This window comes from Arvicanthis niloticus, chromosome 1, assembly GCF_011762505.2.
Source record: "Arvicanthis niloticus isolate mArvNil1 chromosome 1, mArvNil1.pat.X, whole genome shotgun sequence".
NCBI lineage: Eukaryota > Metazoa > Chordata > Mammalia > Rodentia > Muridae > Arvicanthis > Arvicanthis niloticus.
Genome location: NC_047658.1, coordinates 143428736 through 143451935, shown reverse-complemented (window position 1 = coordinate 143451935; position 23200 = coordinate 143428736). Strand labels below are relative to the sequence as shown.

Here is a 23200-nt window from a genome sequence, read left to right as displayed (position 1 = left end):
TCTGCACAGACCCACGCGTTTCCATAGAAGACCCCGCCAGGCTCGCACATGCTGCAGAAGGCCAGCTGCGAGCCGTGAGCTACGTGCTGCACGCCAGGTTCTGGGAACAAGGCTGGGTCCCGCTGGCCCAGGGCTCCTGGACACTGCGGCCGCCTTCCAGCACGCTCTGGTCACATCCAGCCCCGCGGTGATCACGTTCCAGGGACAGGGGCTCGTGCCCCAGCTGCACAGTGGTTGGCCCGGGCATCCGACCTTTGATTGGTCCCAGGGACCGGCTCACGTGATCGGACTCTGTTAAGCTGCCTCCGCGGTTGCCCGCGGTCAGTCGGCCGGCTGGACCGCGGCGCTGCATCCGCCAAGTGCTGGGTGCGAAGTTGCTCAGGGTGCGGTTGTCGCGGTCGCCGCTGCCTCTCGACCAAATGAGCTGCACTAGGTAGGTTCAATGCAGCTCTGCGATTCCTCTCCTAATGGAGGGGACTCTGCAGCTGCCGGGACTTTGGGGGCTTCTGTGGTTGTGTCTTCTCTGCAGATGGGAGACTCCCAAGGTTGATGGCAGAGTTGAATCACCCTGGAGGCTTTGAAGGGATGGAATTTGAGTTGTATTTCTTAACGCCTGTTTTGGGAATCTGCATCTCAAAGCAGAAACTGCCTCAGTGAGTCAGCTTTAGCTGGGATTCCTTTGCTGAAGTGACTCTGTTGCCTTTGAGCTCAAAGACCCAAGCACTTGGGGGCAGCTTAGTTTTGCACCCTTACATTGTTGGTGAGGTAGTTTAGCCCGTGGCAAAAGTTATGGGAGGATTTTGCATTTCTTTTTACCCCCACTTTCCCTATCCTGGTTTGTCATAGAAAATTCAGTCTTAAGAGTTTGAGCAAACTATTATTTTTAACTCTTGGCCAGGACTTAGAATTCCAGGGAAATAGCCCAATACTAAGACGTTCTATAAATGCAGAAGTAAAAAAGAAGAAGAAGAAAAAAACCCCCAGCTCAACCAATAAAAAAGGAACAACAACTCAACCAGGCAACCAAGATCAGCTCATGAGATGTTGCTTCTCCAGTCCTAACTTAGTCCAAGAATTCTCCCTCCCCAAATCCTGCCTGTTAACGGTTGTGAGACAAATAGATTTTGAGTTTTTGTTGCTGGAAGTTTGTAATCCCCTCAGAAAAACCCTAGAGCTATGAAAGTGAGTTCTGCATACATTCTTTACCGACCACTTTGTGATGATGACCATATACAGGGTGCCGTGCTTAGTACTGGTGTGAAGAGAATTCTTCAAGTCTCTCTCTCTCTCTCTCTCTCTCTCTCTCTCTCTCTCTCTCCTGATATATATATATATATATATATATATATATATATATATATATATCATAATATGATCAAAATGTATGAACTGTTAAATACGAACTATTTAAGAATAAATAATTAATAAAGCCAGACTCCAAAATGGCACCTACTATATTTCATGTTTCTTTGACTTGTAAGGCTGAAATTGGAGAGAAAAATCCTAATTCCATAAGTGTAGTTCAAAGGAAAGAAAGGCCAGAAAAAGTCTTGATGGTTGATTCTCGGTTTGATGTGAACTATTGTTATTGCCTTTCTACTTCTGAGTACCAGCTGCCTAACAATGGGACACCACAGAAGCCCAAACCAATAGACTCTGTAACTCCATCAACAAAGATAGTGAACATCTTAGTGTTTCCCCCTGTAGTTTTTCAGTATTTATAAATTCATATATCTACAGTGTATTTTAAAACAGTTCATTTTCAGGTTATTAGTTTTTAAAACTACACTTTATCTTGTATATATAATGTATACCACAGGCTACAAGACAGAGCTATAGTAAAGTGGTTATTATGGGACAGAATGAACGAGTCTGCTATCCCAGCATCCATCCACTCTATTCACAGTTGGACCTGTCACAGGCATCTATATATATGAAATGTAGGTTGTTTAAAGTTTTCCCTTTAGTCTGTGAGATGTTAGCTGGTGTCGCAGTTGGTCATTTGTGAAAAATGAGGATCACTGTGATAAGATGCAAAAGTCATTCTTTCTTTTAACAAGCGCCACCTCCTGTCACTCTAAAGACAACACTGACATTTTACAAATTGCTTCATTTATCTCTTTCCAAGTGGATTACTTCTCCTGAGAAGTAAAACCAATTCAAGAGCCAAAATAAGAAGTAGCAGCCAGAGGGAGCGAGAGGCTCTGTCTGAGATTGTGATTATGGAAGAAGCTGTCTGGCCAATAGACTCTTTGGGGGAGCTTTAAGACCATATTTACCTTGCTGGCCCCATGCCATGAAATGCCACCATAGTGGTTCTAAGTCCTAGGAATCTGAATTTTTTTTTTAAAAGGAAAGAAACTCCTCAGGTCTTGTGGACCCGACAGGTTTAAGAACCACTGGCCCAGAACAGAGTACATAATCCCAAGAGCTGTGTCAGACATGATCAGATCGAGCCCTCTGGTTTCTCAGATGGGGAAACTGAACCCCTTCAGGCAGTTTACACATGAACCCTGCAGCCTGCCAAGCACGGAGATTGACTGCTGATCCAATCACCCCAAGTGCTCTCCTTTTCTCACTTGATAGCACCTCCCTGCACTGGAGTAACTAGCATATGTGCATTTGGGACCAAGGGGAGGAGGCTCCAGACCTCTGTGATTACCACTCTTTCTTTTCCATTCCAGAATGATCCATGTGCTGGATCCACGTCCTTTGACAAGTTCCGTCATGCCAGTGGACATGGCCATGAGGATTTGCTTGGCTCATTCACCACCTCTGAAGAGTTTTCTGGGTCCTTACAATGGTTTTCAACGAAGAAATTTTGTGAATAAATTGAAACCTTTGAAACCATGTCTCAGTGTCAAGCAAGAAGCCAAGTCACAGAACGAATGGAAGAGCTCGCACAACCAAGCCAAGAAGCGGGTCGTGTTTGCCGACTCCAAGGGGCTGTCACTCACTGCTATCCATGTCTTCTCTGACCTCCCAGAAGAACCTGCGTGGGACCTGCAGTTTGATCTCTTGGACCTTAACGATATCTCCTCTAGCTTAAAACTTCATGAGGAGAAAAATTTGGTCTTTGATTTCCCCCAGCCTTCAACTGATTACCTAAGTTTCCGGGACCGCTTTCAGAAGAACTTTGTCTGCCTCGAGAACTGCTCTCTGCAAGATCGGACAGTGACCGGGACTGTCAAAGTGAAAAACGTGAGCTTTGAGAAGAAGGTTCAGGTCCGGATCACCTTTGACACCTGGAAAACCTACACAGATGTGGACTGTGTGTACATGAAGAATGTTTACGGCAGCTCAGACAGTGACACCTTCTCCTTTGCTGTCGACCTGCCCCGTGTCATTCCAACTGAGGAGAAAATTGAGTTCTGCATTTCTTACCACGCCAATGGGAGGGTCTTCTGGGACAACAACGAGGCGCAGAACTACAGAATTGTTCACGTACAATGGAAACCTGATGGAGTGCAGACTCAGGTGGCACCCAAAGACTGTGCATTCCAACAGGTGCCCCCTAAGACTGAGTTAGAACCCACAGTCTTTGGCAGTCCAAGGCTTGCTAGTGGCCTCTTCCCAGAGTGGCAGAGTTGGGGGAGAGTGGAGAACCTGGCCTCCTATCGATGAGTTAGGCAATCTATAGACAGGCTTTGTTTGATCATAATCCTCCTGCAATTCTAGGTCTGTATTGCTCAATGTTAGGAAGTCTTAGTTACTTTCTACCAGTAGATTTAGGTGTGAGCTGTCGGGGCCTGGCTAGAGAAGCTATAGCCACTTGAGAACTTAGTGTTGAGGTCTACGAGGGTGATGCCACCAGCTTTGTTCTGAAGGATCAAGGACAGCCTGGGAATTAGTTTTATACAAGCAACACCTTTTTTTTGGGGGGGTGCATTTTTCCACTTCCCTCTCAGTTCACTAGCTTTCACTTTGAACAAGGAAAGGTTCGAGGACGAGGGCAGTTGATGGTGACGGAACGCTGTGGTAAGGGTGTGAGGAATGTGAAATGTTTATGCCAAGGCTCTGAGACTCAAGTCAGAGGAGGAGCAATGGTTAAAGCGACAGTTAACCATTGGTGGGAAAACATAAAGTTACCTTGTGTTTCAGAATGGGTTCTGTGGGCTTCTCCTGAGGAAGTAGCTCAAAGACGGGAAAGAAGTCCATTCTATGCATCCTTGCATAGAAAAATAAAAGGGTGTTGGATGGTACTGGGGGAAGATGAACTGTAGTTCTGAAGAGTCAAGATCTTGAGGGCTAGAGATACAGCTCAGTTGGTAGTGTGTTTGCCTAGCATGCGAGAAGACCTGGGTTCCAGGTCCAGCACCATGCAGCTGAGGGTGGCAGCACATGCCTCTACTCCCAGTACGTCATAGTGGAGGTGGAGGCAGGAGGATCAGATATCCAGGGTCATCCTTGGCGCACAGAAAGTTGAAGGCTAGCTTGGGCTACACGAGTCCCTGTCTCAAGGAAACAATGATATCAAAAGATCTCAAGTGAATCCTTTCAGTTTAAACTCGGTCTACCAGAAACCATGTTTTGGAGAGTACTGAAGCAAATCTGGCTTTGCATTCTCAATGGGATAAGCGGCTTTGTGATGAAGGCATCATTCTTGGGTTCTTGCTATAGAATACTGCCTAACATCAGGCGTGTTGTCACTAATACTAATAACTAGTAGCATGTAGGGACTCCACATTATGTCAGAGAGAGCTCTTTCAGTGCCTTGATTAAACCAGAACACTGTAGCTGTTTAAACCGGATACGTGAATGGCCATCTAATAACTCATGAATTTGGGGGGCCTTATTTGGAGGTCTATTCGCTGGCGTTCCCCTGAAATGATCAGGAGTGCCGTCAGTGTGCACAACTCATGTCCTTCATATTGAAGGTGACTCATCTTTTTGCCACACTTTTTCGATGTGATGTTTGAAGCGGGGACTGACACCAGAGTCTCAATGCAAGAATCCAGGACCTTGCACATGAAAGTATCGGTCTATCTCATGCTTACCTTTGTCTTGCTGTTTTAATTTCTAGTCAAAATGCTTTTTTAAAAACGTAGATATGGATTATTTTGAACTGTTTTCTTGTGTGTGCATAAATCCACTTTGTGGGCACTTGAGGACAGGTGTCCTGGGATGACTGCCGTTATCAGTGTGCATGTCCTTTGAGGTGTGTTGGCAAAGTGGTGCAGTGAATTGTAACGTATGTGATCTGCCATGCTGGAAAAACACTATTGGCATACCTCCTCTGTTGATGGTATTTGAGGTTTGGCTAGCATCCATAAATTCTCTGCTGTAAATATCTACATTGTCCCTGTGAGCTTCTCACTTTAAGAATAAATGTGCTTGGTAGAAGATCTGAGAATGTTTTCTTTCCCTAAACCATAACTGGTCAAATCAGAAAGGTAGCAACTAAAGTTCTCCTGTTTTGCCTAGCAATGACCAAGCAAGCTGGTTTGGACCAGGAAGTGGATCGACCTGCACACATTCATTTGCCACAGATTCACTAGTGATCTCAGGTCCTATGGCCTGACAGCCAGGGCTCGGGTCCAGAGGCAGTGAGCCGAGCTGCTGTAATTGTCCCTGTCTATGCTTCCTAATGATCTTACATGCTTTGTGCTGGGCCAGGCTTATCTTGAGTGCTACCTGATATTTCTACAGTGAGGGAAGATGATGTAGAAGGTGTGGAATAGCTCTTACTTTTTCAGCTCTGGTATCTTTCTGAGGGGCAAAGCTTGGAACTGCAGAGAGACCCCAGGAAGGGCCTATGGGTATTATTAGTCTTGGGCTGAAGGAGAAGTACAGTTCTTTAGGGTGAGTCAAGAGGTCCAGGAACCTAAGCTGCTCTTCCAGTTTTGCCTAAAATTTCCATAAAAGTCTTCACACTGTATCTTTATTATTATTTAAATTTATTTATTTACATCCCAATTGCTGTCCCCTTCTTAGTCCTCCCCCCACAGAGTCCCTCCCCACACCCCTCTCCTTCTTCTCTGAGAAGGTGGGCCTTCTCTGGGTATCCCCCCAGCCTGTCCTATCAAGTCTCTGTCAGATTAGCACACCCTCCCCCATTGAGGCAGACAAGGCAGCCCTTTTGGGGAATGAATACCACAGTCAGGCTACAACTTTAGGGACAGCCTCCACTCCAGTTGTTGGGAGACCCACATGGAGACTGAGCTGTACACAGTCAGGCTACAGCTTTAGGGACAGCCTCCACTCCAGTTGTTGGGAGACCCACATGGAGACTGAGCTGCACATCTGCCACATATACTTCACACTGTATCTTAAACAACTTTTATTGAAAAAATTTTATATATTTTGATATTTTTCCCTCCCGGAGTTTATCTTCCCCACCTATTCAACTTTAAAAAAAATTAAAAAAAAAATCTCTTTATAAAACAAACAAGCAAGAAAGAAATACCCCTCCCAGACAAAATGGAAATAAAAATAAACGTGAAAGATCCATAAGACAAAAAAAAAAAAAAAAAAAAAATGCCGAAGCAAAACAAAATGAGACAAAAAAGTCTACAAAAATACCTGAGTTGTTACCTGTTGGCCCTACTCCTGGGCATGGGGCCTGCCCTGGAGTGTGGTTAATATATGTACTGACACTTCATTGGAAAAACCCGGCTTTTTCTTAGCCAGAGGATATCAACTGCAGATAGCTTCTTCCTTAGGAGCCCGAGCCCATGTCCATTCCTTTCTCAGTGCTGGGACCCATCTGCCTTGAACCTGTACAGGCCTTGTGCCACCACAGTCAGTTCATATGCTCATCTGGCCTCTTGTGTCTGGAAGACATTGTTTCCCTGGTGTCTACCATCTCCTCTGGCTCTTCCAACCTTTCTTCCTCTTCTTCTGCAGAGTTTCCTGAGCCTGAGGGGAGGGCTTTGATGGATGCATCCCTTTAGGACTGAGTGCTCCAAAGTCTCTCGTCTCTGCACTTCGTCCAGTTGTGGGTCTCTATTTACACAATGTCTTACGTTGAAGAGGTAATCAATGATTAGTCTATCTGAGATGCTGAATTATAAGAATAAACTTTTACAACAGCAGCCTTTGTATTGGGGGCTATAAACTCTAAGTCTGACCACAGATGTATTTTATTTGGTATACAGATTTTTGTTTTGTTTTATTTTGTTTTTGAGATAGGGATTGATTTTATAGCCATGGCTGGTTTGAAATTCTCTTCAAAGACCAGGCTGGATTCAAACTTGAAGCCCTCTGCCTACTTCTGCTTCCTAAGTGCTGGGATTTATAAGTGTTTGCCAACACATCCAACATAGAATATTTTAAGAAAAATTTATCGTCAAGGCAAATAATGAGCAGACGTATACAAAACACATAGGTGTCATTTTTCTTTCTTTAAAAATTGCAAGTTTTGCCCTCCTGGAAACAAATGTGGGGAGCTGAAATCAGCCTCCTCCTTCACATAGGGCATGCAGCCGTGAGTGGGGCAAGCACGGGCTACTTGCCCAACTCTCTATCCTCGGCTGTATTCCAGTACACTGTTGGCTGGTCTCTCAAGGTCACAGTCAGCATTTTGTCCCTTCTGGATCTATTCATGGTAATGACTGTGTGAAGAACACTTTCTTCAAAGAGGTGCACAAAACTGAAATTGAGGTTTGAAAATCATGAGACTCCGATGTAAACTTTATAAAGAGGAAAATAAGATGGGGCGAGGTGGGGTGACTAACTCAACCTGCGCCAGGTTGGTCAGTGGCTTTCGGCCTGGTGTCCCTTCCTGCTCTTGACATTTCTTGAAGTCTCCCATGAGACCCTACTTCTCAATAGCTGGGGAGTTGAAAGAAGGAGCTGTTTTTTCAGCAGGCATCTCTCTGGCTAGCTCTTCTTAGCTTCCCGTGGCAGCTTCTCTTGGTGTTGGCATATTCGAGGGCTGTGCCCAGACTAAGGATCTGGTCAACAATAGGGTGCTACTAAGGGATATGATTGTTCCCATTACACATTACGATTAAACTGCTTGTAACACCAGCTCCAGGGGATCTGACATCCTTTCCAGCTCTGTGGATACCTGCAGACATGTGGCATACATTTATACACATACACATACACACTCACATTCACACACACACACACACACACACACACACACACACACACACACACAAATACAAATCTTTATAAAAACATTTAACATGAGGAGGACCTGGGAAGATAGCTCAGTTGAAGTGCTTGTGGAGCAAGAATGAGGACATGAGTTCAGGTTCCCCATATCCCTGAAAGAGATGGTCATGGTAGCACATGTCTGTGATTCCAGTGCCAGGGAAGCAAAGTCAAAGGATCCTTGGAGTGCCTCAGCCAAATTAGTGCACTCTGGCTCTGGGTTCAGCTAGAAACCCTGTCTCAAAAAAAAAAAAAAAAGGTGGAGAGCAATTAAGAGGACATCTGATGTTGATCTCTGCCTTCCACACGTACATGCATACATGTATATACACACAGACACAGACACAGACACACTCATAGACACATCTGCCTTCCACATGTACATGCATACATGTATATACACACAGACACACTCATAGACACACAAATACACAGAGTTACACATAGACATACACAGACACACAGATACATAAACAGTGACAGACAGACAGACAGACAGACACACACACACACACGCACACACACACGGGATTTAACATGGAAGAATGGCTCCTTTTATGCTTGAAGAACAAGGGGATTGAGTTGTTCAAATGAGTCTTCTAGCATCTTTGTTCCTTTGACTTTATTTTTGAGACAAGTCTCATGCAGTCCCAGGCTGTTTTCAAACTCACTCTGTAGCCAAGGATAACCCTGAACACCTGCTCTTTCTCCTTCCATCTCCTCGAAAGTGCTGAGACTGCAGGGACGGGCTACCATGCCCAGCTCCTGCTCTGCTTGTTTGCTTGTTTGTTTTTTGCTTTTTTTTTCTTCACAAACAGGTGGTAAAATGGTGGCACCGAGATTAAAATTTGCTCGAAATAAAAAAGAAAAAAATATCTGCACCATTTTGTTCTGAGAGAAAGTTTGATTTACTGAAGGAAGAATTCCTTTGCTTTTTAAATTTATGGGTCTTTTTAAAATAGAATTTTTAAAATTAGAAAATAGATTTTTCCATTCAATATATTCATCACAATTTCCCCTCCCTCGTCTTGCAGTTTCTCCCTAACTCCCCAATTCTCATATTCTCTCTCTCTCTCTCTCTCTCTCTCTCTCTCTCTCTCTCTCTCTCATTAGAAAACAAACAGGTCAATAAAACAAAACAAAAAAAACCAGAATAAAACACAGAGAAAAAGAAAACAACAAATTAAACAACCCAAAGACAAAGCATGAAAAGCAGATACACACACAGACACAGATACACACCCAGACATAACCACAGACACAGACACACACACACATGCACACACACACACAGAGACACACATACACAGAGACACACATTCACACAGAAAACCCACAAAATCAGGAACCATGATATACAAGCAAAAGACCAGTAAGGTTAAGAAAAAAAAAAAAAAAAAAAAAAAAAAAAAAAAAAAAAAAGCCCAAGCATAGCATTACAAGACAAAAATTCTCCTATAATACCAGTGTGATCATTTTGTGTTGGCCATCTATAGCTGGGCATGGAGCCTGCCCTTCAGTGTGGTTTCTACACCCAGTGAGACTTCATTAGGGAAAACTAATTTTTCCTCTGCAAATGGTTGTCAATTGGAGAAAGCTTCTTGTTTAGGGATGGGAGATTATGTCCACTTCCTCCTCTCCTGGGACCCCATCTGTCTCAGGCCTGTGGGAGCACAATGCATGCTCTAGGGTCTTGGTGAGTTCATGTGTGCATCAGTCCTGTTGTGTCTGGAAGGCACTGTCTCCTTAGGGTCCTCCATCCCCACTGGCTCTTGCAATCTTTCTGTTTCTTTCTTCCACAGAGATTTCTGAGCTCTGAGGGGAGGGATCTGAAGTTCTGTTTAGGACCAAATGTTCCAAGGTCCCTCACTCTCTGCACACTGTCCAGTTCTAAGTTTCTGTATTTGTTTCCATCTACCGTAGGAAGAAGCTTCTCTGATGACGGCTGAGCAAGACAATGATCATATTTGTCTTTTTTTCTCTTCCTAAATGTCTTACTTTATCTCTAAGCTAAAAGGATGGAACTTGGTAAAATGGGAACAAATCATATATCTTCCTTGCTTCCTAACTAGGAGATGGCTGCCACTGTTTTCTGGTCTAAGGACACACACACACACACACCGCCAGAAGAAGGAGTCCACCTCTTTCCTACGTTGCCTTTTTTTTTTTTTTAAATTAATGGGTAAAAAAAAAAAAACCCTTTTCCAGAAGCTCCCATTCCACATTTCTGGACAGGAAAATGAGCCTTTGTGATTGGTGCAGACAAGTCAGTATTCTCATATCAACTCTGCACAACCAGCCAGGGGGGAGGGTGGGTGTAGGTCCTGGTTCCTGAACACAAAAGTGAATGAAGGGTGGAGGGACCTGGAGAGTCGTCACATGTCTCTCCTGGACAGGGGTTTTCTTGAATATTCAAGGCTACTCAGGAACAGTCTTTCACAGGAACTTAGCAGTCTCCAGGGAAAAGAGAACTGAACCATGAAGGATCTGGCAACCCTCACGAACTTCACATGCTAATCCATTTTGGGCCAGGCAGGATGGCTCATCCTGCCAAGTCTGAACACCTGAATTTTACCCCCACAATCTACACAGTGGAAAGAGAGGCCCCCACAAGGTGCCTTCTAACTTCCTGTGCACACAAATAAATAAAAGTCAAAAAAAGAGTTATTCTGGAGGTCGGTGTAATAGCACAGATTGTAATTCTAGCTCTTACAAGGCTGAGGCAGAGGGGTTAAGGGGTTGATGCCAGTGTGGAAATGAGAGAGGAAGGGAGGGAAAGAAGGAAGGAGAAACAGAAGAGATGACATACAGAGAGAACAAGACCTGGGGTTAAGCAGAACTAGATTTAAATTTGTTCTACCACTTGTGTGGGTAAAACGTCCATCAAGTGTCTGGATAGTTCCAAGCCTCAGTATTCCTATCTTTAAATTGGGAAATGTTAACTACTGCCACTCCATAGAGTGACTGCGAAGATGCAGTGAGCTACAGATAAAGTATTTAAATTATTTGTCCAGAAATAGGTGACAGATATAAATCAGTGCTAGAACAGAGCAATTTGTTCTAGAACCCTGATCTCTTGTAGATTTAATTTTGTTATATATGTTTCCCTTTTTCAAGAAAATGGAGGGAAAGAGAAAATTTTGTTAATGTACAGTCTTCAGAGTCATTTCAAAACACGGCAGTTTCTGAAAGCTACTCAGAGTCTCAAATATCAGATAAGACCCCAATGTTAGGTCCCAAACCTGGGACAAACAGCTAAGATTCCTATTAACTTATCAGACCCGACTCTGGCCACCAGGTTCTCCCAGATTCCTAAGTCCCTATGAGTTACAGGTCCTTCCTCCTGGCTGGTGCATACCTCCCTTCTCCATTTTAAGGCAATGTCTCCCTAGGTAGCCCAGGCTGGCTTTGAACTTACTTTCTCTGGCCTTTCCCTCTTGAGTACCAGGATTACACGGGTGTGTCATTATGCCTAAACTTCCACCCTCTCTTCTGGCAAACAGACTCAGGCCTAGTCGAGGCTTGCCAAAGCTCTCTGTCTCTGGTTTATCCCATTCCTGACTTTAGAGCCTCTTTAGCTGAACATTTTGTGTCCCCTCCTCCTCCTGGAAGGTTCTGAGCTCTGATCTGTGTTTCCTGAGCACAGGGGTCTCTCTGAACTCATGTGTTTCAGTGTCCTCCTGGTGAGCCTTTAGCTCCCGGCAGCTTCCTGTTAAATATTTTCAGTAGAAAACAGAGCAAGTGCTAGGTTTAGTTGTTTGTATGCCCTTCATTGGGATGTTGACATCTTTGAATTCTTCTCTTTTCAGCTCCATGAAGCAAACCATAGCCCAGTCTGTGTGACTGTCCTCTCCCAGGCAGAGCCCAGGGTTCCAGTTTCTTGCCCTTCCCCCACAGCAGCAAACATACCCAGAGAAATAACAACTGAGCCATCACAACCTAACCTTAAGGTCCTGGTGGGTCCAGAGCGTCAACGTCTTCAGATACACTTACGTCACTTTCCTAGTGTCTTGTTGGTATCAATCTGTCTCAAGCTGTCACCTCATATTTAGAAGAGTTGAGGTTGAAAAAAAAAAAAAAAAGAAATCCCTATTTGAGGATTCATATTTGCATTTAACACCTTGGTTCCCTTTTGATGTTCTGTCATACAATGTATTACGTCTACCTGCAAAAACCAATTACTTTTTTTTTTTCTCTCAATAGTTTATTTCTATGGCATGAAAGACTTCACTAAGGTGGTCAAAGGGATGTTTCAGTGTATTTTTAGCCTAACCCCATGATAACGATGGTAATTAAATAAAAAATAGAACTTTTTAAGTAGTTGTGAAACCTTCAGTTAAAAAATTCACAAAGCTAATTCAATGTACTGTTCCTTAAAGACAGACTTTAAGGGCAGGCCAACAGTACGTACACCTCACTAGAATACACATTTATGACTACATAAAAGGTAGTATTTCTACTGATGATAGCTAGGAATCTGCTACCTTGCTGCAAAAAGACTGGGATGGTGTACTTATGTGACTTCTCTCTGTTGTTGGGCAGAGTTTCTGAAAACATCAATTTTTGGTAGAACAGTTGGTCAGAACAGCTGTATTGATAAAGACAAGGGCTTTCCACTAATGAAGCTAATGTTAAAAATATGTAACTTGGTGATCCAAAAAATCTATCTCAGATATTACACTAATAGCTTTTGTGTCAGTAGTCAAAAGACTACCATTATGATTCAACAATTCAGTTGTTGTTACAGTAAATTTGAAATGAACTCATAAACCATGCTCATAAACAATTTCTAACATCTAAAACCTCTCAAAATGTTCCCCCATTTGCATTTCTGTAAACAGACTATATAGTCTTTGAGACATAATACTCATTTTCAACTATAATAATATTCTTTAAATTGCTTATCAAAGTGTCTAGGCACCCTTGGGGGGGCGGTTTCCAACACATGTTGGTTTCCTTAAAATTGAATTTATTTTTGTGACACTAAGAGATTATTTCCCTTTTACCAAGTTAGGTTTTTTTTTTTCAACTAACTATGCAGTGGAATTTTCCACAGCCTTTTAACATATAAAAAAAGATCTTCTATTTTTAAGACTAATAAACACTTATTTTATCTAAAAAAAAAAAAAGAAAAAAGAAATAAAATGGAGGTCATGATTGCTCCTAGGTACTGTGGAGGAGAAGGTTTATTATAGATATGAGGGAGAGCAGAGCCAGAGGCAGGGACATCTGGGAGAGTCCATAGTGAACACAGTCAGATTGAGGAGGGCCATGTGAGGAGAGGAGACAGGGAGGAGCGCAAGAGAGGTGCTTCAGACCAACAGGCGTGGCTTAGGCCTGTTGGGTAGCAAAAATGGCGAGTTCTACAGCGGACAGGGAGCTGGGGGAAAGGGCAGCACAGCCCCTGGGCTGGAGAGTGCAGGGTAGTGGGCAGGATGTGTCGGCCAGGAGGACCCTGTAACTCATAGGGACTGAGGAATGCTGGGAGAACCTGGTGGCCAGAGTCGGATTTGATATGTTGATAGGCATCTTAGCTGTTTGTCCCGGGTTTGAGACCTAACATTGGGGTCTTAACTGATATTTGATACTTTTGGAATAGTTTAAGAAACTGCAACATTTTGAAATGATTTGCGTGGCTGTTTGTTGTGGTTTACCCATGAAACATACTCATGCAAAGGCTCTGGTGTTGGAGGTTTTGGCTGGTGTTACTGTCTGGGAGGCACTAGAAACTCTGGAAGAAGGCAGTAGGTCCTTGGGGGCCTATTTCTGAAGGGGATGTTTCATCTCCAGCCCCTTCCTCTGGGCGGTTCTGATGCTGAGTCACCGCGGGGGGTGGGGGTGGGGGTTGAGAGTCTCTGCGCATGCTCCTGTCATTATGATGCTTCTGACTTCCCTCAGGCACCAAACAGCAGACTGTGTTGACTGTGGGTTGACAGTGTTGACACTGAACCAAAATAAACTCTTCCTCAAGGCTTTTTCTCTAGTATTCGGCAGAGTAACAAAAGACTTAACTAGCATAGAGTTTTCTAGGCTGTTCTGGTTAGCCACACTGGGGATATCAGCTCACTGCATGTTATAATTGCAATTATAACTCAGTAATAGCCTTACTCTGAAATAATGTGTTTATTTAGTCCATGTCTCCTTTGTGGTGCTTAGCTTTTTTTTTTTTTTTTTCTTTTTAAGAGTCATCTGAGAAGAAGGCACCTCAACTGAGAAAATGCCTCTGTCAGGTTGGCCTGCCGGCGAGCCTATAGAACATTTCTTGACTGATGGTTTATGAGGGAAGGCTGCGCTCACACAGTGGGTGTCACGCCTGGGCAGGTGGTCCTCCTGGCATATAAAGACGACAGGCTGACCAAGCCAGTAAACCTGGCTTCTGCTTCAGCCCTGCTCTGGCTTTCCTCAACTGACTATGACCAGGGATGTAAACGTCAAAGCCTTTACTCCCCAAGTTACGTTTGGTCATGGTGTTTTATCATAGCAGCAGAAAGCAAACCAAGGCACTCCTCCCATCCAAACTGCTTCTAGAAATCCAGGAAAGTGGTCATGAATAACACTGACCGTGGTAAAAGTTGTCTTACCTGTTTTTCTCTAGAAACACTTCACAGATTATTCTAGTACTTAGATCAGTGGTTCTCAACCTGTGGGTTGTGACCCCTTTGGGGGCTCAAACCACCCATTCACAGGAGTTGCCTAAGACCATTGAAAATCACAGATGTTTACATTATGATTCATAACAGGAGCAAAAGTACAGTTACGAAGTAGCAACGAAACTAATTTCATGGTTGGGGTCACCACACACGAGGAACTGTATTAAAGGGTTGTGACATTGGGAAGGTTGAGAGTCACCAATCTAGAGTGTATTTGATGTTATATCCAAAGTCACGTTCTGTAAAACACGTAAGCTTTGGGCTTAAAAATACAAAATCAAGTAGAAAGTCTCTGTTATTCTTTGAAAAATCTGTCCAGGAGAGCACACACACACACACACACACACACACACACACACACACACACACAAAATGCTGAGCTGAAAGAATGGCTTTAAAGACCTCTGTCCTACTGAGTAAAGACACACACAGGTTTCTAGGGAAGTAAATGTCTACTGAAGCTGCCACTTGTCTTGAATTCACATGCTCATCCTTAGGTGACCAGCATGAGTTTTAAAAATATTTCATTTATTACCTGGTGGTGGTGGTGCATGCCTTTAATCCCAGCCCTTGGGAGGCAGAGGCAGGGTAAATCTTTGTGAGTTTAAAGCTAGCCTGGTCTACAGAGTGAGATCCAGGATAGTCAGGGCTACACAGAGAACCTGTCTTAAAAAACCAGACCCAAAAGAAAGAAAGAAAGAAAGAAAGAAAGAAAGAAAGAAAGAAAGAAAGAAAGAAAGAAACCTTAAAAAATAATAAATAAATTACATTATTTCTTGTTTATCTATCATTTATTTATAAATTGTGAGTGAGTGTGTGTGTGTGTGTGTGTGTGTGTACGTGTGTGAGTGTGTGTGTGACTATGACTGTGTGTGTCTTGGGGATGAAACTCAGGTTGTCAGGCTTGAAGGTAAGTGCCTTCATCCACTTAGCTGTCTCACTGGCCCACTAACATGCTTTCATAGGGTTGTGTCTACTCTAGAGTCAGAAGAAAAGGATTGGAGTCTGTTAATGTGCTAAGAGAAGAACATGACCCTTTTAACATGAAATCTAACTAGAAAAGATGCCCATCTCAATATTAGCTCTGCAAATATGGAAACAGAACAAAACCTCCTAAAGGATATTACTGTAACTGGACATCCCAGTAATTTGTGATGTAAATTCACATTCCTTTTTGTTTGCTTGAGACAAGTGCCAGTCTGTGCACCAGAGCTATTGGCTGGAGCGGTCAAGGGAAGCATTCAGAGGCAGGAAGCAGGGAGGGGAGGTGCAACCGCCCCTGCTGCTCTGGTGGTGTTGCTGTTAGAGTTGCTGCATTGCGGGCAGAGCAGAGCTGAGCTGGCAGAGGGCTTGACTAGCAAGTGGAAGTGCAGGGGAGCTTCTAGTGGCAAAAGCTTCAAGAGCCCGGTCTCTTCCCAGGCAGTGTTGCGGGCTCTTAGATAGCAGATGCTCTCAGAAGACAGAGTAACTCTCACACACTTTATTCCTTCTGGATAGGATCTTACATACACTTTTGGGGTGGGTTGGGGTCTGACAGTAGATGTTTCCTGTTGGCTTGGTCTGGGATGTTAGGGATGCCTCATCTACATGTGGAGGGCTTTGGGGGAGCAGCCTATACGTGACTGATGGCCACAACTCTCTCTATGGGGTGCTGTGGCTACATGACAGGGGCATGGTGTTGGGAGCAGGTGAAGTTTCTACCATCCCTTTTCGGTCCCGGGGCTTCTAACCCAGCTTACCAGACGTCCTCTCATGGTTCACCACCCTATAATGTAGTCTCCCTCCTCTTTTCTGTCCAGCCAATGATTATCCTGCATTCCTGATTGGTTTTTCTCCACCTATCAAGGGCTAGGTTACAGGTGTGCACCACAATGTCTGGATTCATATTCCTTATATTCTGAAACACCTCAAGCCAAGATTTTTTATTATTATTATTATTTTTTTTTTTATAAAATCCTGTGTGGCCACTTTATTCAGGATAATCGCACCACCCCAGTATGCCTATGTAATTTCTTACAGCAGAGAATGGCAAAGCTGGTCGTGAAGGAAGCTCAAGTTACAACGAACACATTCTGCACAGCAAGCCAGGGGACACTGAGACATTTCTACCATGAATATTTTCAGGTTTTCAAATGGTTTAAAGATGGAGGCCTGGTAAATGTTTGTACATGGAACACTTCATTTCTTGAAATTCTGGGTAACATGATTAATGAAGTCCTGGGCACACATAGATATAATATGCTTGATTATAGGAAGCAAAATAATAAATTCTTCACATTTCTCTATGGTAAATGTGATTTGATCATAGCAGAACTCAGTGCTGCCTTGTGGCCCCCTCCTTCCCTCCTTCCCTCCTTCCCTCCCTCCCTCCCTCCCTCCCTCCCTCCTTCCCTCCCTCCCTTCTTCCTTCCCTCCCAACCTCTGTGTCTCCCTCCTTCTCTCTCTCTCTTTTTCTCTCTCTCTTTCTTTCTTTCTTTCTTTCTTTCTTTCTTTCTTTCTTTCTTCCTAAGTTAGGATATAAAATAATGGGATTCACAGTGGCATCTCATACCCATCAAGCCAAGGATTTATTAAGAGGTACTTCCTGGTTGCCCTGATCACAGGCACTCCATGGACACCACACACACAAGCTCTCACCCTACAGGAACATTTTTCCTGTACCTCAGGAAATTTCCATCAAACATGGTTCACATACAAAGCAACAAAAGGCTGTGCAAAGACTCAAATGAGAGGATGAAAATATGAGCACAATAGAAATTTACTAATTATAGCTAATAAAGAAAAAAGTAGATTATGAAAATTTTTTTATTATCATGCACATGAAAATGTAAAGAAGACACATTTCTAATTAAGCTGCATTAAAATCATCTCAGGAAGAAACAGAGAGGCCTGAAGGTAGGACCATAGAGCGGTGGTTCTCAATCGGTGGGTCGCAACCCCCTTGGGATCAGATTATGGTTATGAAGTAGCAACAAAAATAATTTTATGGCTGCAGGTCACCACAACATGAAGAAGGATGGTACCATGAGGTACCTATTAAAGGGTATTGACATTGGGAAGGTTGAGAACCACTGCACTGGTCTGTTCAGCTTTGTAGTTTAAAGCTGGGAGTTATAATTCCACCCACAAGTGAAATACCTGGTCCAGATGTTTTCTTGAAGTTTTTCCAAAAATTCAAAGATCAACCATTTACCTTACATAAATTATCTCATATTATGTATTTTAAAAAAATCCAAAGAATATTCTCCAATTTCGAGTATGAGTTAACATAACCCAGAAGTAAAGACCTCTAGGGACAAAAGAGAAAGGAAAAACTATAAGTCAGTTTCATAGAGAGGTGCATCCATAGAGGTAGATGCAAGCACTTCTAGGCAACAAAGTATTAAAACGAATCTAATACAATACTAAAGATAGTGCATTATGATCAAGTTGAATAAATTCCAAGTGTTATCAAACTTGGGGGTCACAACTTGTGCTCCAAGTCAGGCCCACCCACTCCTCTTTAATAAACCAATTAACAGAGCCAAGTGAAAAACGGAAAGCAGAAAAAGGAGATTTATTCATGTGGCCATATTGGGAGGAGGAACGAGATCCAGGAGAGGCCTCACGTTTAGCTTCCGGCTCCTGGGCTGAGATCAGAGTTTAAATAGAGGACGGAAGATATGCAGAGCCAAACAGCCCCCTAGTCAAGATGTGCCCCACACACCATCGGCCATCATTGTCTGGGGTTCAGTCTTAGTCTGTAAGCTGGTCTGACAGGTTGTTAGAACTGTGTAAAGTCTCTTTTTTGAGACACAGGCTCTCCCTTGGGCTGGCGACCTTTCCTTCTTATAGCTTGAGAGCCTTGTGGAAAGTCCGATTACCCTTGAGGTCCATTGTTTCAATAGTTTGCTAGCCAGGCTAAGACACATGCATCTCTGTAGAATTTCTTCATTTCTGCCACACCAGTTATGCAAGCAATATGAACTAGTTTAACATTAGAACTTTGATCACTGTAGTTTTTCTTACTTACAAGCAGACTGAAGGAATAAATATAATCAATACGGAATTTGGGATAAGATGGTGACCAGTGAAGAAATTTCAAGATAAGAAAAAAACAGAATCTTCCAAAGATGGAGAGAAAGGGTTTGGAAATTCACAGAAGGAGTGACAGGGAGGTTGAGTGCAGAGAAACAGGAGTACTGTACAGAAAGAAAGCCAATGTGAGTATGGTGCTGATCACGTGACTCCCCGGAGTCAGGAAGACCAGCAGAAGCCTCATCCAAAAGGTAAGCCATCAGCCCCTGGTAAAGAAGAGGCTGGCGGTCCTATCCCACATGCCCACAGCCCTCGTGAACCTCAAATCCAGTCTCACTGAGAAAGAGACTCCTCTGGTGGAAAGGCTACACAGTGAAGAGTTCTCCCAGTTGGGAGGGCTGTGGCTGGGGACCACCCTGAAAGGAAACCTATTGTCTAAAATTGAACTACGCCTAGAATAGAATCATAGGGAATAACCATAAGATAGAGAACATGGATTCAACCTGCCAAAGCCCCAGCATGAGACGTAGTCTAGGGGGTCTTTGTAGACACTGTGTAGACAGGGCCAGCCACTGATAAGCTGAGAAGTACAGGCAGCATGAGGCTTGGCTTGGGGGGGGGGGGGGGAAGCATATAGACACTGTGTAGACAGGGCCAGCCACTGATAAGCTGAGAAGTACAGGCAGCATGAGGCTTGGCCTGGTGGTGGTGGGGGGAAGCATATAGAGAAAGATGACCCTGACCTGGACACCTGGGAATAGACCTCATTATCGAGTGTGATACCCCTGAGCCTGAGCTCATCGGATAGCTCAAGCTGTCTAGCTGCCATAATGTTTCTTAAACGGGTGGTCAGCTGACACAAACATTACATGTACGCACACACACATGGACACATAGACATCAAATAAATACATAAATACCTTAAATGCAAATGTCTTCCACCCACTAATGAAAACATTCAGACTAGCTGATAGAATTCAAGGCCAAGATAATGTAATAATAATGTAAGGGCTTGGACCTTAGAAACATCAGAGGAAAACTGTAAAGAAACACTTCAAGATACAGGCACAGGCAGGCTTTCTGAATAGAACTCTGGTTGTTCAGGGAATAATGGCAACCATTGGCAAACGTAACAAAGGAAATGGCTAAGCAAATGAAGAGAGAGCCTACACAATGGGAGGAAGTCTCTCTGCCCAGCTGATGGAGGATTAATCTGGAATACACGAAACACACAACAAACCAAGCAAACCAAACGACCCACTCAATAAATGGGATATGGCACGAATAAGTGTTTCTCAAAAGATGAGACACAAATGATTAATAAGCACGGAAGAGTGTTCAACCTCATTAGCCGTCAGAGACATGCAAATTAAACCACACTGAGAGTCCCTCTTACCCTAGTCACAATGGTGCTCATTGAGAAGGCAGATTACAGCGAATGCTGGTGAGGGTGTGCACAGAGGAACCTAACACACTAGGACACTAGTCTAGCTACTATGAAAAGCAGTGTGGTGGTCCCCACCTCGGACCCCAAATCCTCCACACAACACAGGAATATCACTTCTGGGTATTTACCCAAAGAATGTCAGGTCAACATAGCACACAGATGATTGATATTCCCACAGCTCTGTTCCTAATAGGCAAGTTATGAAACACAATCTAGGTATTAAAAACAGAGGCATGGATACAGCAAATGTGGTTATATACACAGTGGAATATTTCCAGCCACATAGAAGAACACCAACATGGGTGTTACAGGAAGATGGCTGCAGATGGGGATAATTGCATTAAGTGAATTAAGTCAGTCCCAGGATGACAAATAACGCTCTGATATGTGGTTCCTAGATTTTATATAGATATGTGGAATAGTGTCTGCATACATGACATCAAAGTAAGAGCCAAAGTGTCTAGGGGACAAAGGGGACTGATGGGAGCAAAAGACGTGTGAGATAAGAGGGGACTGCTCATGTATGATATATTCTTGTGTAAAAATGTCCTACGTAACACTACCATGCACGGAGAATGTAAAATGAGAAATTTAAAACCTTAACTATAAGACCCAGTCATCTATTCACCTGCCGGTAAAAAGACACCCACAAACTGAGATTTATCAATTTACCAAGTAAACAGAAGCCCAAAAGAAGCTGCCATAGCTGTTCTGATATCTCAAACCAAAAATCAGAGGAGATAAAGAAGGCCACTACATAGCAATAACGGGAATAACTAACTCATCAAGAAGCTGTACATATATATAGTCTCTCAACTTCATAGATAAACACTAATGTTTATATTCAAATAGATCCTGAAATGATAATATTGGTACTCCACTCTCATCTTCAGGTAGGTCCCCGAAACTAAAAATCAACAAAGAGAAAGCAGAATTAAACTATATTATAGGCCAAATGAACTTACCAGATGTATACATAATATTCCATCCAACAGATGCAGAATACACATTCTTCTTAAAAGGCCACAGAACTTTATCTAAAATAGGTCACCTTTTACATGACTAAACAACTCTTTTTTAAAAAAGATGTATTTATTTTATTTTTTATATGTATGAAATGTTTTGTGTGCATGTATGTATGTGTGCCACATGTGTGCCTAGTGCCCCCATGGGTCAGAAGAGGGCACTGGATCCTTTGGGACTGGAGTAATGGATTGTTGTAAATCATGATGTGAGTGCTGGCAATTGAACCAGGTCCTTTGCATGAGCAACAAGTGCTCTGAACCACTGAGCCATCTCTCCAGTCTGACAGAGCAAGTCTTAACAGATACAAAAAAATCACATTAATCTTTGTATCTTAACAAATTATACTGAAGTAAAATTGGAAGTCAACAGCAAGGGAAATTATAGAAACCATACAGATTCTCGGAATAATTCACTTTTGAATGAATACATAGAATATTGAAGGAATCATTCAGGAAATTAAAAAAAAAATCTGTCAATCAAATGAAAATAGATTTAACCTCTGGGATACAGCTAAGGCAGTTTTAAGAACATTTGTAGTGATGATGCTTATGTTAACAAATCAGATGAAAAAAAAACACTGATAATGAAGTTCTAGGTCTTAGAAATATAAGAACAAGTCAAAGTCAAAGGCAGAAGTTAAGTAATTGAGACAAAAAAATTCATGTACAGGGGTTGGAAAGTTAAGTAATTGAGACAAAAAATAATATCCATGTACAGGTATTGGAAAGATGGTTCAGTGCTTTGAGACTACTGGTTGCTCTTTTTCAGAGCATCTGGGTTCAGTTCCCAGCATCCCCATGACATGGAGGGAGGATCACAATCACCTGTAACTCTGGTTCCAGGAGAGCCAACATCCTCTTCGGGCCTCCTGGGACACAAGACATACATGTGGTACACAGAGATTCATGTAGGCAAAATATTCATATACATAAAACAAATCCATAAAAATCTAAAAACAATACATATACTCAATCAAAGAGTTGGTTGTTTGAAAATGTAAACAAAATTGACAACTCCCAAGGCAATCTGACACTCTATAACCATCTAACTGGAAAAAAAAAGAAAAACAAAAACACTAAGAAAGACAGAGAAGCCTTAGATTAGTGATGGGACTGGAGAGATGGCTCAGTGGTTAAGGGCACTGGCTGCTCCTCAAGAGGATCCGGGTTCAATTCCCAGGACCCACATGGTGGCTCACGACCATCTATAACTGCATTTCCAAGGAATTTGACTCCTTTATCTGGCCTCATCAGGCAATGGACATATATGGCACACAAACATATACACAGGCAAAACACCCATATACACAGATGGAAAGGGGAGGGGGTTACAACTGCCAGAGAAACACAGAGGATTATTATAGACTATTTTGAAAACTTACGTTCCAAAAATAAAGAAAAATCTGGAAGAAATAGGTAAATTCTTGGGCATATGACTTATCAAACTAAATCTAGGATATCAGTGAACAGAGCCATAACAATCAATGATATTGAAGCAGTGGTAAGGAGTCTTTCAACAAAGAAAAGCCCAGAGCCAAATGGGTTTATTGCCAAACTCTACCAAATCTCTGTCTCTCTGTCTCTGTCTCTCTCTCTCTGTGGTGTGGTGGTGTGTGTCTGGTGATGGTAGTATGTGGGTGTGTGCTGTGTGTTGTGATGCATGTGTGTGTGTGGTGTGGTAATATGTGTGGAATATAAGTGTGTATGGTATTGTTGTGTGTGTTTGTGCATGTGTGTGCATTTGCAGTGTGTGCACCTGTGCACACATGGAGGCCAAGGAAGACACGGCCTCTCACTCTATCACTCCCACCTGTTCCCTTGAGACAGAGTTTCTCACAGAGCTTGAAGCTTGCTAATTCTGCTAGGCTGTCCAGCCAGCAATCTCTTGGTATCCACCTGTCTCTGCCTCCCAGAGCTGGGGATGCAGGTACCTGTATCCATCCCCCTCTCTTACATGG

The 23200-nt window shown here is 43.0% G+C and overlaps 1 protein-coding gene across 1 annotated transcript; it reads left to right on the top strand.

The window, feature by feature from the left end:
* Positions 1-278: 278 nt before the first annotated feature.
* Positions 279-5343, top strand: Ppp1r3c (protein phosphatase 1 regulatory subunit 3C). Its single transcript, XM_034519403.2, has 2 exons — positions 279-433; positions 2685-5343. The coding sequence occupies exons 1-2, from the start codon at positions 420-422 to the stop codon at positions 3622-3624; spliced, it is 954 nt and encodes a 317-aa protein (XP_034375294.1). The 5' UTR covers positions 279-419; the 3' UTR covers positions 3625-5343.
* The last annotated feature ends 17857 nt before the right edge of the window (positions 5344-23200 follow it).